Source organism: Polistes dominula, unplaced genomic scaffold, assembly GCF_049000335.1.
Source record: "Polistes dominula isolate Pdom_NZ unplaced genomic scaffold, Pdom_raw_medaka contig_33, whole genome shotgun sequence".
In the NCBI taxonomy this organism is placed as follows: Eukaryota; Metazoa; Arthropoda; class Insecta; order Hymenoptera; family Vespidae; genus Polistes; species Polistes dominula.
Window position 1 is genome coordinate 5,417,799 of NW_028300998.1, and position 12,842 is coordinate 5,430,640.

General features: G+C 25.8%; 2 protein-coding genes and 2 non-coding genes across 6 annotated transcripts; 2 read left to right on the forward strand and 2 right to left on the reverse strand.

Moving 5' to 3' along the window:
* The first annotated feature begins 1,437 nt into the window (after positions 1–1,437).
* TRNAY-GUA (transfer RNA tyrosine (anticodon GUA)) lies at positions 1,438–1,531 on the forward strand. The gene is made up of 2 exons: positions 1,438–1,474; positions 1,496–1,531. It is a non-coding gene; the product is annotated as a tRNA-Tyr (tRNA).
* Positions 1,532–1,833: 302 nt separating this feature from the next.
* Positions 1,834–1,906, reverse strand: TRNAR-UCG (transfer RNA arginine (anticodon UCG)). Its single transcript has one exon. It is a non-coding gene; the product is annotated as a tRNA-Arg (tRNA).
* Positions 1,907–3,411: 1,505 nt separating this feature from the next.
* On the reverse strand, positions 3,412–10,291 carry Bre1 (E3 ubiquitin-protein ligase Bre1). 3 transcript variants are annotated; one of them, XM_015322975.2, is made up of 16 exons: positions 10,086–10,291; positions 9,818–9,992; positions 9,318–9,504; positions 9,077–9,250; positions 8,708–8,829; positions 8,385–8,621; positions 8,190–8,315; positions 7,934–8,107; positions 7,593–7,850; positions 7,357–7,488; positions 6,893–7,164; positions 6,666–6,819; positions 6,381–6,494; positions 5,719–6,121; positions 5,521–5,615; positions 3,412–5,438 (listed from the first exon to the last, which is right to left on the reverse strand). In XM_015322975.2, the coding sequence occupies exons 2-16, from the start codon at positions 9,965–9,967 to the stop codon at positions 5,157–5,159; spliced, it is 2,880 nt and encodes a 959-aa protein (XP_015178461.1). In that variant the 5' UTR covers positions 9,968–9,992; positions 10,086–10,291; the 3' UTR covers positions 3,412–5,156. The 3 variants fall into 3 exon arrangements, with proteins under 3 accessions (XP_015178461.1, XP_015178470.1, XP_015178453.1); XM_015322984.2 differs by having other exon boundaries at positions 5,719–6,103; positions 9,062–9,250; positions 10,086–10,290; XM_015322967.2 differs by having other exon boundaries at positions 9,062–9,250; positions 10,086–10,227.
* A 615-nt stretch (positions 10,292–10,906) lies between these two features.
* On the forward strand, positions 10,907–12,813 carry Tektin-C (Tektin C). Its single transcript, XM_015322996.2, has 6 exons — positions 10,907–11,100; positions 11,187–11,477; positions 11,570–11,842; positions 11,955–12,177; positions 12,236–12,454; positions 12,522–12,813. The coding sequence occupies exons 1-6, from the start codon at positions 11,009–11,011 to the stop codon at positions 12,657–12,659; spliced, it is 1,236 nt and encodes a 411-aa protein (XP_015178482.1). The 5' UTR covers positions 10,907–11,008; the 3' UTR covers positions 12,660–12,813.
* The last annotated feature ends 29 nt before the right edge of the window (positions 12,814–12,842 follow it).

Genomic DNA, 12,842 nt, shown 5'->3' on the forward strand with positions numbered 1-12,842 from the left:
AAATAATTCAGTAGCCTGTAGTTGCCCTCTTCAGACACAATTAAGTGGGGGCCTCTTCGGCAATAAGCCTCTTCTTTCTTCATTCCATGAAAACTGCATTTGGACATTTTCTACTTGCAAGCAAGATGAGATCTCTCATAATAATTCTGCAAATAAACTTGTATTTTATTATTATTCAAATTCTCAATTATTAAAAAATGAGTTTACATTTCTCGTTTTCTTTTCTAACTCGTGCACCATCAATAAACTTAGATTTCATTGATCATATACGAGCAAATTTAATCGAATGTCCAAGTAGATAATGATTTCCCTCGATGACCTAATAACACTTCGCACTTTTAATATCGAATAATAAAAAGAAATTGAAATAAATAATGCATTTTCTTGGAATACTCTCATTTCATTAATTCGTTATTAATTTATTCGTTAATTATATCAAATATTTCCAGCTGTAAGACGAAATCGCGATAGTGCGTAGCGCTAATCCTGAAATACTTAAAACTAAGTATCACATGCATCAAAGATTTTGCGGATTTGATTCGACTCTATCTCGTTCGAGATAAAATCGAAGTAGAAATGAATCTTTCAAATGGTTGCAAATACCTTTGAATTATGATACATAATAAAGATCACAGAATAGTCACAAAATAAATTAACAAATCAAGCATAATAGAATGAGATGATCAAATTTTGTAACAATTCTGTATAAACCAGGAGGCGGAATTTCCACTCCGGAGTGGAAGCAAGAAGTCTAATGCCTTTCCTGGATCCTACCTACTTAAAATTAAAATTAAAAAAACCTACTTAAAAAATCCATATTTTTATCCATTTTAAGAAAAAACATGCATACTCACCCACTCACTCCACGGTTCTCACACATACATCCAGGGTGCAAACCGTTTTCGTATATATTATTTATGTTTTTTTATTTAAGACCTTCAGCCTAACATACAAATTTCCATTTTTTCTCCCCTAAATTCTCTTTGCTTTCATCGATACGCATATCCAGGTGTTACGTTTATTGGTGAAAAACAGTTTGATGGGTTTAAATTTATTTTCCTTTGTCTCTGGCATTTTTATATAAATGATGTAATATGTTAATCAGACACACGATGTAACTGCATACTTCGCATTTATATAAACGTAATTAAATAAGAGATTCATATGATCTATCATTCAAATATATAAATTTGATTTCGTTATGATTATTATGGTCATAACGATATGCACAATTGCGTAAGCATGTTGTAATATGATGTAAGGTACAGTACTTTTAGTCCATTTTATTTCATATTTAAATTCTATAAGTTATGTTTGATGATTATAAAATATAGTATAAATAAAAAATTTATTATAAATATTATTTTTTTATTATTTACAATTTCATATCAGATACAAATAGTTTATCAACATTTAATTTGCTTTTCCCGCTACAATCCTTCGATAGCTCAGTTGGTAGAGCGGTGGACTGTAGTTGGTTTATTCATAAAGAGACATCCATAGGTCGCTGGTTCAAATCCGGCTCGAAGGAAAGTTTATTTTTTTTATTTTTTATTTTTTTAAATTGAATTTATAATAATAGTCATTTTTCTCTATTAATAATAATTATTCTTTTTATCTTCCAGAAAATTTTAAACTACATATATGTGTGTATAGTATTTTCTTTTATTTAACTAAAATTGTATAAAAATTATCTTCATGTATATTTATACTATACTTTTTTTTCTTGTAATAATATAATGATGTTATATGAATAAAATAAAATATATAAAATACACATAATGCATAAAAAATAAAATATATAAAATAACGAAAAAAAAAAATAATTGTTTGCGACCGTGACAGGACTCGAACCTGCAATCTTCGGATCCGAAGTCCGACGCCTTATCCATTAGGCCACACGGTCAGTTGAACGTTAATGTGTCAATTTATTATAAAACTCACAATTATGATTATATTTTTTCTTTTTTTATATAATATTATCATCATTTGTAATAATAAATATTAGAAATTTATAAAATCCAAAAACGCCAATAATTATATCATAAAGTAAAATTAAATAAATAGCTTTAAAAGATTGTATCTAATCGTATATTATTAACAAATTGCGAGTCATATTAAAATAAATTATTTTCTCATAAAAAAATATTTAATTAATAGAAAAGTATACATTATAATAAAGAGAAAGACTAAAATTAAGTTATTCATTCTTTATACATGTGTGAAAAGTATTTAATATTATTTATACTTAACAAATAAAAAAAAGAATGTATGTAACCATAAAGATACAACTTTACAAAAATCTCATAAAAACTATTTATATAATTGTTAAATTCATTTTAATAATATGTTCTTATATACCTAATTATTAACATTTTCATACGATCTTTCGACTCAATTAGTTAAACACAAAAAAACATTCGAAATATCTTTGTTAAATTTTATATAAAAACTTCTGTACAATTTTTATATATTAAATGTGTTGCACACAATGGCCGATTAGATGGCGCTAGTGTACCTTAATTTTATTCCTTACTTATTATATATGTTAGTGTTATTTATTTAAATAATTAATACTTTTCAATTAATTTAACATTTACATTTTATTTTATTAACCCAATAATCTTATAAGTACTGTACTATGAGAATGAATATAAATTCAACGAAATCAAATATGTAAGTAAATGATAAAGAATTATAATTTCGTTATAAACTTGATTTATTCTATTATTTCTTTAGGGTTTAATTTACTTTATTTCATATGAAAAATTCTTATATATTGCATATATTATATAATATTTATATTATATATAATATTTATTTAAATAATTACAAATTATTTAAATTATCAAATGCATATATTATGTATCTATCTATAGTGTGAAAAGTATAATAATGTATAGGATGGTTTCCAAAAATTCGACTAAAAATTATATATATTTTTAAAAGTATAAAAATTTATTGCAAAACAATATAAAATTATATATAATAATGGTTATAATATTTAATTTTTAAAATTATTCTTTAATCTTGCATTTATATACAAAATTTTTTATTTTATTTCCTGCAGTATATTTTGTTTACCAAGTAAAGAGCATTAATATATACAATTTACTATACACATTAAAATATATATATAAATTTAATTTATCTACTTGTAGATAAATTGGTTTGTAAGGAATGCAGTATACTAAATATGATCCCTCTGATGATATTTACAATAATTGTTTGCATTTAAATATTTACATTTTTCTTTAATACATTTCTACAATAATGTTTCAAACGTGTACATAGTTCGCTTATATTTCATTATATAATATGATTTATTTTAATAATCTTAATGTGTATATGCATATGTTTTGGGGGAAGGGAAATTGCTATAGAAATATTTCACAGGCATTGAATAAAATCTTTATATTTCAGCAAGAGTGTTTATATTTTTTGTAGAAAACTCACATAGCAACAGGAAATTCCCATAAATTTATACATTTATACATATATAATTATATATATATATGTATTATAATATAAATTCATTTATATATATACGTATATTTACAATTATATTTTGACAAATTTTACACTATTCTATATTAATTTTAAATTATAAAAATGTATTTATATATTGCAATTAAAAATATCTATATGACAATTATTTGATCTCCTTAATTAATTCATTTATTATAAATAAGTTTCATAATTAATCTCTAAAGTATTATAATATAGTATTATAAAGTTCTATAATGTATGAAAAAATGATTACTAAATATTAACATCAATATTCTTTTAATTTCTACCGGAGGAGATAAGATCTTCATTTATATACTAAATTTTAATACTAAATAAATATTTTTCCATTGAAAATATTTCATTAAATTAGGAAATATTACATTAACAATTTAAAGTATGTTTTATCTATGAAAGTAAAACAATGCATTGATTTGAATACAAAAATAATCTAATATTCTCTTAATGAAATAAAAATATCCAAAATATAAGCGATGTTTCATATGAAATAATATTTTTTATCTAACTTTTATCTTGTTTTATGTACTTTGTTGGGTACATTTCTACAATAAATTATTATACAATTATTTATAACAGTTGTTGCACCTAATACGGTTAAAGTAAATTTTTAAAATATCTAAAAAAAGAAAAAGAAATTACTATCTAAGAAAAAATACTTTATATATATATATATATAATACTACACTATAATCTGATGTAATTCAGTTATTTCTATTTAATTATTTTGTAACAATGGTGAAAATATTTATAATTCACTTTCTTTTTTTCTTTTTTGTAATAGTCATACAGCAGCTTGTTAGATTAGGTAAAATTTTAGAGATATTATTTAATACTTACACTATATTACAAATCTTATTAAATCATCAAATAATATCGATATTATTATATCTTAAAATTTAATTCACACAAATTATGTTAATTTAATTATTTATCGCCAATAAATGTTTATACGAATGTATATGTATGTATATATATATATACACAATTTTGAAAAAAAAAGCTAAGACAGTTTAGGATTAATTATGATACAAAAATGTTTCATTTTTTTTTTAATGGATACATGTTACTCTATATTTTGTGCCTTTAAAAAATAATTTTCAAGATATTTATTCACAAGTCATTACTATTACCTTTTAATTGTTATGATTAAAATTGATGAATAAATGTTTTTGTTTCTTTGTCTTTTCTTTTTTTTTTTCATAGATAAGGTAAAATCCATATAGTTAAATGATTACTGATAGAAAAAATGCAATGTTTTCATGATATATCACATTTGAACAAAAAAATGATACATTTTCGCGTGACCTATTATGACCATGCTGTACATATATGAAATAGAAAAATTACGATCTGCTTTCCCACATTGTGCCTGTGTCTGGCTCTCTCTCTCTCTCTCTCTCTCTCTCTCTCTCTCTCTCTCTCTCTCTCTCTCTCTCTCTCTTTCTGTGTGTATGTGTATTGAGTGTCACATTTATAATAATAAATAAAAATATAAAAAATCCTTATATGTAAATATATATATATATATATCTATATCTATATCTATATCTATATATATTTACACATAATCTGTAAATATAAATAAGTTACAGAACAAAGTGATGTATCATGATTTACAATTTTTTTCTTCATGTGGAAAGATACAATCGATGATAATCATTAGCTCCAAATGCACAATTACACTTGGGACATTTCCTTTGTCGCGTCTCATATCGTGTACGTAAGCAATCCCAACAGAATACGTGAAAGCATTTAGTTAATACAGCATCCTTACGTTTTACTTTACACGAAGGACATGTAAGAGTTTCTTTGTATTCTCGTAGCTCCTCTGCCATTACTTCATCTAATGTTTCTGCTAATTCAATTTTCTTCATTCGTTCCACTTTACGTCGTAACTGAGCTATCTCTTCCTGCAAAATATAAATCGTATATTTAATAATAATAAAATAATACATTTATTTATACACGATCTCTAAACATTATTATATTTACTTGTAGTCTTTTTGTTTTATATGCTTCTGCTTCTAATGAACTGGTTTTTTCTGCAACAACTTGTTGTGCTTCTTTCATCTGGGAATGATATTTTTCTAAAAATATAAGAATACACGTTAAACATTTAAAAACTTAAAATCATTAGTTATGTTTAATCTAACTTTTTAAATCTATCATTATCAGCCTTAATTAACTTACCAAGATGAAGTTTAAGATCTGCCGCAGACTGTGCACTTTCAATAGCTTTTCGTTTATGCATTTCCATAGCTTGTTGTCTTAAAGCCAATTCTTTTTCAACAGTGGCAAGGGAGTTTTGCAGCAAACGTTCTTTTTCTTCTAATTTGCGAACAACGACATTAGCAGCTTCTACTTGCGTTGTTAAAGTAGATACTTGCTCTTTTAACACATCTTTCTCTTCCCTAGCTAACTTGTGTAATTGATTGCTTTTTATTCTTTCTGTCATAAGTTTAAAGTTTGCATCGTCCTTTTCACGTAATTGTTGTATTAATCTTGAATTTTGTTCTTGCATATCTTCAAATGCTTGACCTGTTACTTCCATTTCATTTAAAAGAGCTTCTTCCTCCTGCATCCAGACACAATTCTATTTAGTGTTATGCCACCGTTCATATGCATAACAATAATCGAGTTAATATAATTATTAATATACATGTAAAGCTCTTGATATAACAGTTTAAATATAAAAAAGAATGAATAATAATAATAATAATAATAATAATAATAATAATAATAATCATAATCATCACCATCATCATCATCATCATCATAATCATAGAAATTATAATAATCTATAACAAATAAAAAAAAGGCTAAAAGCAAATAGAATAATGTATGAGATCTACCTGTTTCTGGGAAGCAACTTGTCGCTGTAAGGTATACGCTTGCTCTTCTAATTTCTTTATTTTTATTTGAGCATCTTCATCCGCTAACTTCTTTCTTTCTTCACGTTTACTTTCCTAGCATATGAAAATTAATATATTTAATTATAGCAACTATCTCATATAAGATAGTTAGATTTTTTTTGTTTAATTATTAAGACAGTTATATATGCCCACATTCCTAACACCTGTATATGAATTGTGCAAATGTTAAATTAATATTAATATACAATAGCGATAAGTAAATACCTGAATTTTTTTAATTTGTTGTCTCAATTCTTCTAATTCAACTCTTGTTTTACGTTCGGCAGCCATTAACTGAACCTTATCTCTTTGTTCTTTTCCAACTCCTTTGTACATATCTAACAAGAGCTTCATTTCCTTCATTTCATTAACAGCTTTTCTATACATATAATTATAATTATAATAAAATAAAGGATTAGAAGAAGTTTAGATAAAATGATGTGTCTTCTTACTTAAGTTGTGCTTTTAAATCTCTGACAAGTTCAGATTCAGCTACTTTTGTATCTTTGGTACGATGTGCAGGATCACGATGTTCAGTTTTAATCGATTCCTTTTTTATATCTTTTTCTCGTTTGATATCTTTCTCTTTTTTTAACGTAGGTGATGTCAATGTAACAGAATCCGGCGTACCTTTACTACCATCTCCTTCACCTACTTCTATTGTTTCAACTTCCTCGTCAACACCAGATTCTCGTTTTATAGTTACTCCGCTTTCTTCTTTTATCTATATTTTATATTTATATAAATTAAATATATGTCGCATAAAAAAATTGCAACTATTTTGGTTAGCATTTATATATTATAAAATAAATCATAAAATAAATTTTTCAAATTCTTTATTCGGTCTACTATCATAATTAATTGCACATATATATTTAATAATTACTATAAATATATAATTTAGTTCACTTGTTACCTGTGTTGAAGCAGGCAACGAATTAGATGCATCTTCCTCTTTTCCGCTACCATCCGAATTACTACCTTCTTTGTTTTCTTGTAAAGTCTGTTGTCCAAGCTTAGTTGTTAATTCTTCTACTTCTTTTTTATACTAAAAAAAAATGGTCAAATTTTCTTCTTATCTACACAAATGTAGATATTCTAAATTACAATGATTTATAGTGTTATTAGATATTATAGAACATTTAACCATACCCTTGATATTTCAGTAGAAGCTTCTTTGTATTTGCGTTTATACCGGTGTACCTCACCTTTCAATTGCTGATTATGATTTTGTAAAGATGTTATTAAATGTCTCATTTCTCTATTAATAGGGCCTGTTTGTTCATTAGCAGCTAAATTCTGTTCAAACTCAATGCGAAGCATTTCATATTCCTTTCTTAATTGAGCTAAAACATCTTCTAATTGAATACATTCTCCACGTAATTTTTTTTGAGCCATTAATTCTTCACTCTAAACAAATAAGTTATGATAAATATTAACAACAATTAAAAATGCTGTAAGGGCAAAAATGTTATTAAAAATATAAATTCAACCTCCATCATCTCGATATGTCGTAAATGAGCATTTTTACTGGATTGTAATTGTTGACGGGCATCATCCAACTGAGTTTTTAATTGCATCGACTCATTGTATAATACAGAAAATTGTGATTGTAAACATTTATACTCTGTTGTTTCTACAATTACTGATTCTGGCAGTTGTCGTATCTATAGAAAAAAATATATACAGTAACGTATAACATAAAGAAAATAAAAAATAAAAACAGAAGAGAATTAACAAAATATTTACATCCATTTTTAATTTTTCTACTTCTTTTAATGCATCGCGATGTTGTTGATGCAATTTATCTAATTCTTGTAACCTATTGTTTGCTAGTTCTCGTGTTTCTTCGAGTTCTCTTTGTAAATCTTCAAGCTGTAAAATAAGCAAAAATATTCGATAACATCAAACACAATATACAAACGAAATTAATCATTTTTTTACCTTTGTTTGTGAAACACTGGAAGCAACAAGAGTATTTGGTTTATTGCTACCTTTTTCGTCCGTCCCATGAATCTGTTGAAATGCTTTTAATTTTTCTATAGCTTCTCCTAGATGATGCTCAAGTTTATCGTTTCTTGCACGTACTTTATTTAATTCGTACTGTAGATCATCAACTTGGTTTCTTAACTCTGCTGCTAGAGTATCTTTACCTGTTATGGTGTCTTGTAACTCTGACATCTATAATTAATTCATTAGACATAATACATTTGGAAGAAAAATAAAAATAAATTAGAAATCAATTATTAAAATTTTGTAATAATTACTTTTAATGAAATTGTATGATACTTCTCATGAAGTTGTATATTTATAGCTTGTAAATTCCTATTTTCCATCTGTATTTCAGCGTTAGTTCTACGTACAACTTCATCAATATTTGGTGCATCCTCTATAATAATACATTATTCATTATAGTTATTTACACTCTTTAATTAACACTTTGCGCTATGATTCAATGCATGGAACTTTATACCATATTCGTTTCAATATTTCGTAAATCTTATATTTGATTTATAAAATTCTTCGTTAGTAAAACTAGTGTTTTTCATGTTTGGGTCATAAAGCATACCACAAGTTATAGTGTAAGGGGTTAACAAAATATGATATTTAAAAAATGTTACCTCCATCAAACTCGCCTTTAAGTGCAAGAGTTATCTTTTCATTTCTTTGAGATAAACGATCAAATGCTTGAACAACTTTTGAAACTGCACGCTTAGAAACTTGAACACGATTTGCTAATTTATCATCTAATTCTTCTTTGTCCCAAGAAGATAATTGCATGAGGAAAGAAGTGGTTGCCTCGCTTTCATCTGTAGCATATATTAAATAATCATAGATATGCTTAAAAATAAAAGTAAACAGAGTCATGCTTCTTACTCTTATTTTCTGATTCATCGGCTGTCTCTGCGTCAAATCTTTGAAGTAATACACGTATATCTTCATTCAACTGATTCCAATAACGATTAACAACATTAAGCACTGCATCATCTTGCATTTGTCTTTTTTCTAATTGTTCTATGCGTTGTCTTAATTCAGCTTCCATTCGATGTCGTTGCTCTAACCTCTAGTAATCAAAGTTGTGTAAATGTAATGTAAATGTAAGTGTATACATTAAACATAAAATAGTATCAAATAAAAATAAACATAACAAAGTATTAGTTTAACATAAGTAAATAAAACAAGAAATAATAAAAGCTTGTAAAAATCTGTATACACAACTGTTATTTAATACATGCTTAGATCTTATATGAACAAAAATTAATTTATCAATATTATCTATAATTAATTTCAAATATAACCTATAATAATAATCATTCATGAAAATTCATTGTATACATAATAAGATGTAGTATTTAATCGGCAACAGATCCTTATACCTGTGATAATTTTTTATTTTGAAATTGTAGAACCTTCATATCCATTTCTTCAAGAGTTGATATTGGCCCTATAAGAATGGGTTCAAATTGAACCTTTTTAATGGGTGGTTGTGAACCTGAATCTCCACCATCTGCTGGTCGCTTCGACATTTTTAAATGATGTTATTTGTCTTTACTGTAATAAATAAAAATACAAAATTATTTAAATATACATAATATATCGATAGTCATTAAGAATATGTTTATTATTGATTAGGACGAAAAGTACCTTAAAACGGATATAAATTCTTCGAAGAATCTCTTTTTAAAAACTATTTAAATACTCTTATCATGTATAGTCATTTTAAGAGAACGAATATCTGTCGAAGTGTTATTATTTCGACAGTTCTTCACATTTTATTAAGAAGTATCGTTCTTTGGTAGAAAGTAAGCGCTTATAACGGAAGCCGCCATTGTGGAACAACTTTCGTGTTAGGGTAATAAAAAAAGTGGAAAATACTGACATTTTATCAAGAGACATACAACGTCATCTACAGATACATGTTAACCAATAGGAAATAAGGATATATGCAGTATCTTAATACATCGTAAGAAACGATCTGATTTGTTGCTTTAGCAATATTATGCGCACCAATGGGATTATCCTATTTAAAATTCTTTTTGTAGTAAATAAATATATTACAAAAAATTGTCTTTATTTCTCAATTTATTATTTTTTTATTGATAAATAGAATAAGAAATTAACAATCATTTAAAAATACATTCATCGATTTTTCTGTCAGTTTTCTTTGTATTTTTGCGCGTATAATATTTATTTTTATTTCGGATTAAGTTACGTGGGAAAATTCAAATTAACTTATTTTTGAATATTTTAATATTTTTAATGTAATAATATATTTTTTATGAAATATTTAGTTATGTATATAATAAAATGAGGAAATAAATATAACATTATTTATACTAAAGAATACATATTTAAATATATTATTTATTCATTAAATACGTATTGTGGTATGATTAAAAGATTTGTATTAAAAATGTTGTATAGCTACGGATCTGTAAACGTGTTTCCTTGGAAACCACCCCGCAATGAAATCTGCATGATTAAAATCCATATGGATTAAACTTATAATTTCATGGATTTGACTTACCATCGTTTGTACGATTAGAATCTAAAATACTATTGCAAAAATGAAATCTTATACCGATCAAGCTTCAATTGTGGTTCCACCACCACCTCCAAGATTTACGTTGAATGAGTGGCATCTCAATAATACTTTCAGGTATTTAAATGTAGAATTATTACATCTCTTTGTTTCAGCTCATTTTTTCCTTCTTATAATGAATATTTTTCTCTTTTCAAAATCAGATATCAATGCTCAGTAGCTCAACAAGAATTAGCTGATAGTCTTTTATCAGAATCGAAAAGAGTTTGCGAATTAACTGCTGAAACAGCTAAAACTAACAAAGAAGAAACAGATCATCGGCTTAAAGAAAAATTAGAGGATATTGATTTCCGTAAAAAAGAATTATTAAGAATAAGAAAAGAAGTGATTCTTGAAATTGATGCACTTTCTACATATAAAGGGCGTATTATGGATGCACTTTCTTCTGTAAAAAGAAACGCTCTTATTATCTGTGAAAAATGTCTTATTGTGAGGTGAACAATTTAATTAAAAACAAATTTCATAAATATTATTTTTTTATATTTTAAAATCATATATTTTATTATAAAATATTATACAATCACAGAGAACACAGATTAGGTATAGATTTAGTACACGATCAGGTTGAAGCAGAATTATTGAAAGAGTGCGATGTGATTAAGGGTACAGAGATTTTGTTAACACGTATTTTGGAACAAACTCAAGAACAAATACGTAGATTAAAAGCTACTCTTTATTACATGGATCATGATCTTGAAGATAAAGAAAACAATTTACGTATCGACAAACATAATTTAACATTGAAGGAAACTAGTTTGAATTTGAGTCTTTATCATGGAACTTCTCGTCTCGATCCATCGTAAGGCACACATTTGTTGCATAAATATTTAAAGAGAAAAACATTATATTTTATTATGTTTTACTTTAGAATAATCTATGGATAATATTGATAAGTATGTCTACCTATACAGGACTATAACATTGAACGAATGGGAAATGCAAACAAATAATAATATTATATCTGCTAGTAAAGAGATCAATAGTGCAAGACCTATGCGTGCTTATATTGATACAATAATAAAACAAACTATCGATGATCTTAATAGTCAGAAAAATGCAACAGATGAAGCATTTAGGAAACGTATAGAAGAAACTAAAGAAATAAAAACTAAATTAGAAGTACAACATTCAGAGGTATATCATATATTTTTATAATATAGACTGCATTATTGTAAATCTACATTATTTCTAGATAATGCGACAAGCAAGTGAAATGACACGAAATATAACACAAATAGAAAAATCAATTGCGGAGAAAGAAGGATATATGGCCCTAGCTCATACAAGATTAGGCAATCGATGTCAACGACCTGGTTTAGAGCTTACTAGAGATCTTGTAGAAACATATCTCGTCAAAGAAGTACATGACTTACGTGAAATTGTCAAAGAATTGCAACAAACGCTTTGTGAGGTTTGTAATTCATATACGATATTTATCAAAATGAATTTAATTTTTAATTATTATAATATGCTAATAGGCTCAAGCATCACTGCGTTATTTATTAAAAACACAAATTCAACTCGAAGAAGATATTAACATTAAAACGAATACATTAAAAATCGATGAAGTTGATTGTATGACATTACGACAAAGTATGAGTTATTATGCATATTAAAAATGCATTATATTTTTGCTTTTTTATAATCTTTAGACATATACGTGATTTATAAAAAATAAAAAGTAAACAATTTAATTATTACTTGATTTTATAAATAAATAAATAAATAAATAAATAAATAAAAAATAAGTCATGCTTAAAATATATTCGATAATGGACATTATTTATTTTGTAAAAGTT

Bases quoted from the DNA above. Each gene is read 5' to 3' on its own strand.
- Bre1 (XM_015322967.2), bottom strand. From the start codon at position 9,967: ATGTCGAAGCGACCAGCAGATGGTGGAGATTCAGGTTCACAACCACCC. The intron at 7,851-7,933 runs GTTGAATTTATA...TTATTTGTTTAG, and splicing joins GACATATCGAGATGATGGAG to AGTGAAGAATTAATGGCTCA. The intron at 5,616-5,718 runs GTAAGTTAATTA...TTATATTTTTAG, and splicing joins AGATCTTAAACTTCATCTTG to AAAAATATCATTCCCAGATG.
- Tektin-C (XM_015322996.2), top strand. From the start codon at position 11,009: ATGAAATCTTATACCGATCAAGCTTCAATTGTGGTTCCACCACCACCT. The intron at 11,101-11,186 runs GTATTTAAATGT...TTTCAAAATCAG, and splicing joins CATCTCAATAATACTTTCAG to ATATCAATGCTCAGTAGCTC. The intron at 12,455-12,521 runs GTTTGTAATTCA...ATATGCTAATAG, and splicing joins TGCAACAAACGCTTTGTGAG to GCTCAAGCATCACTGCGTTA.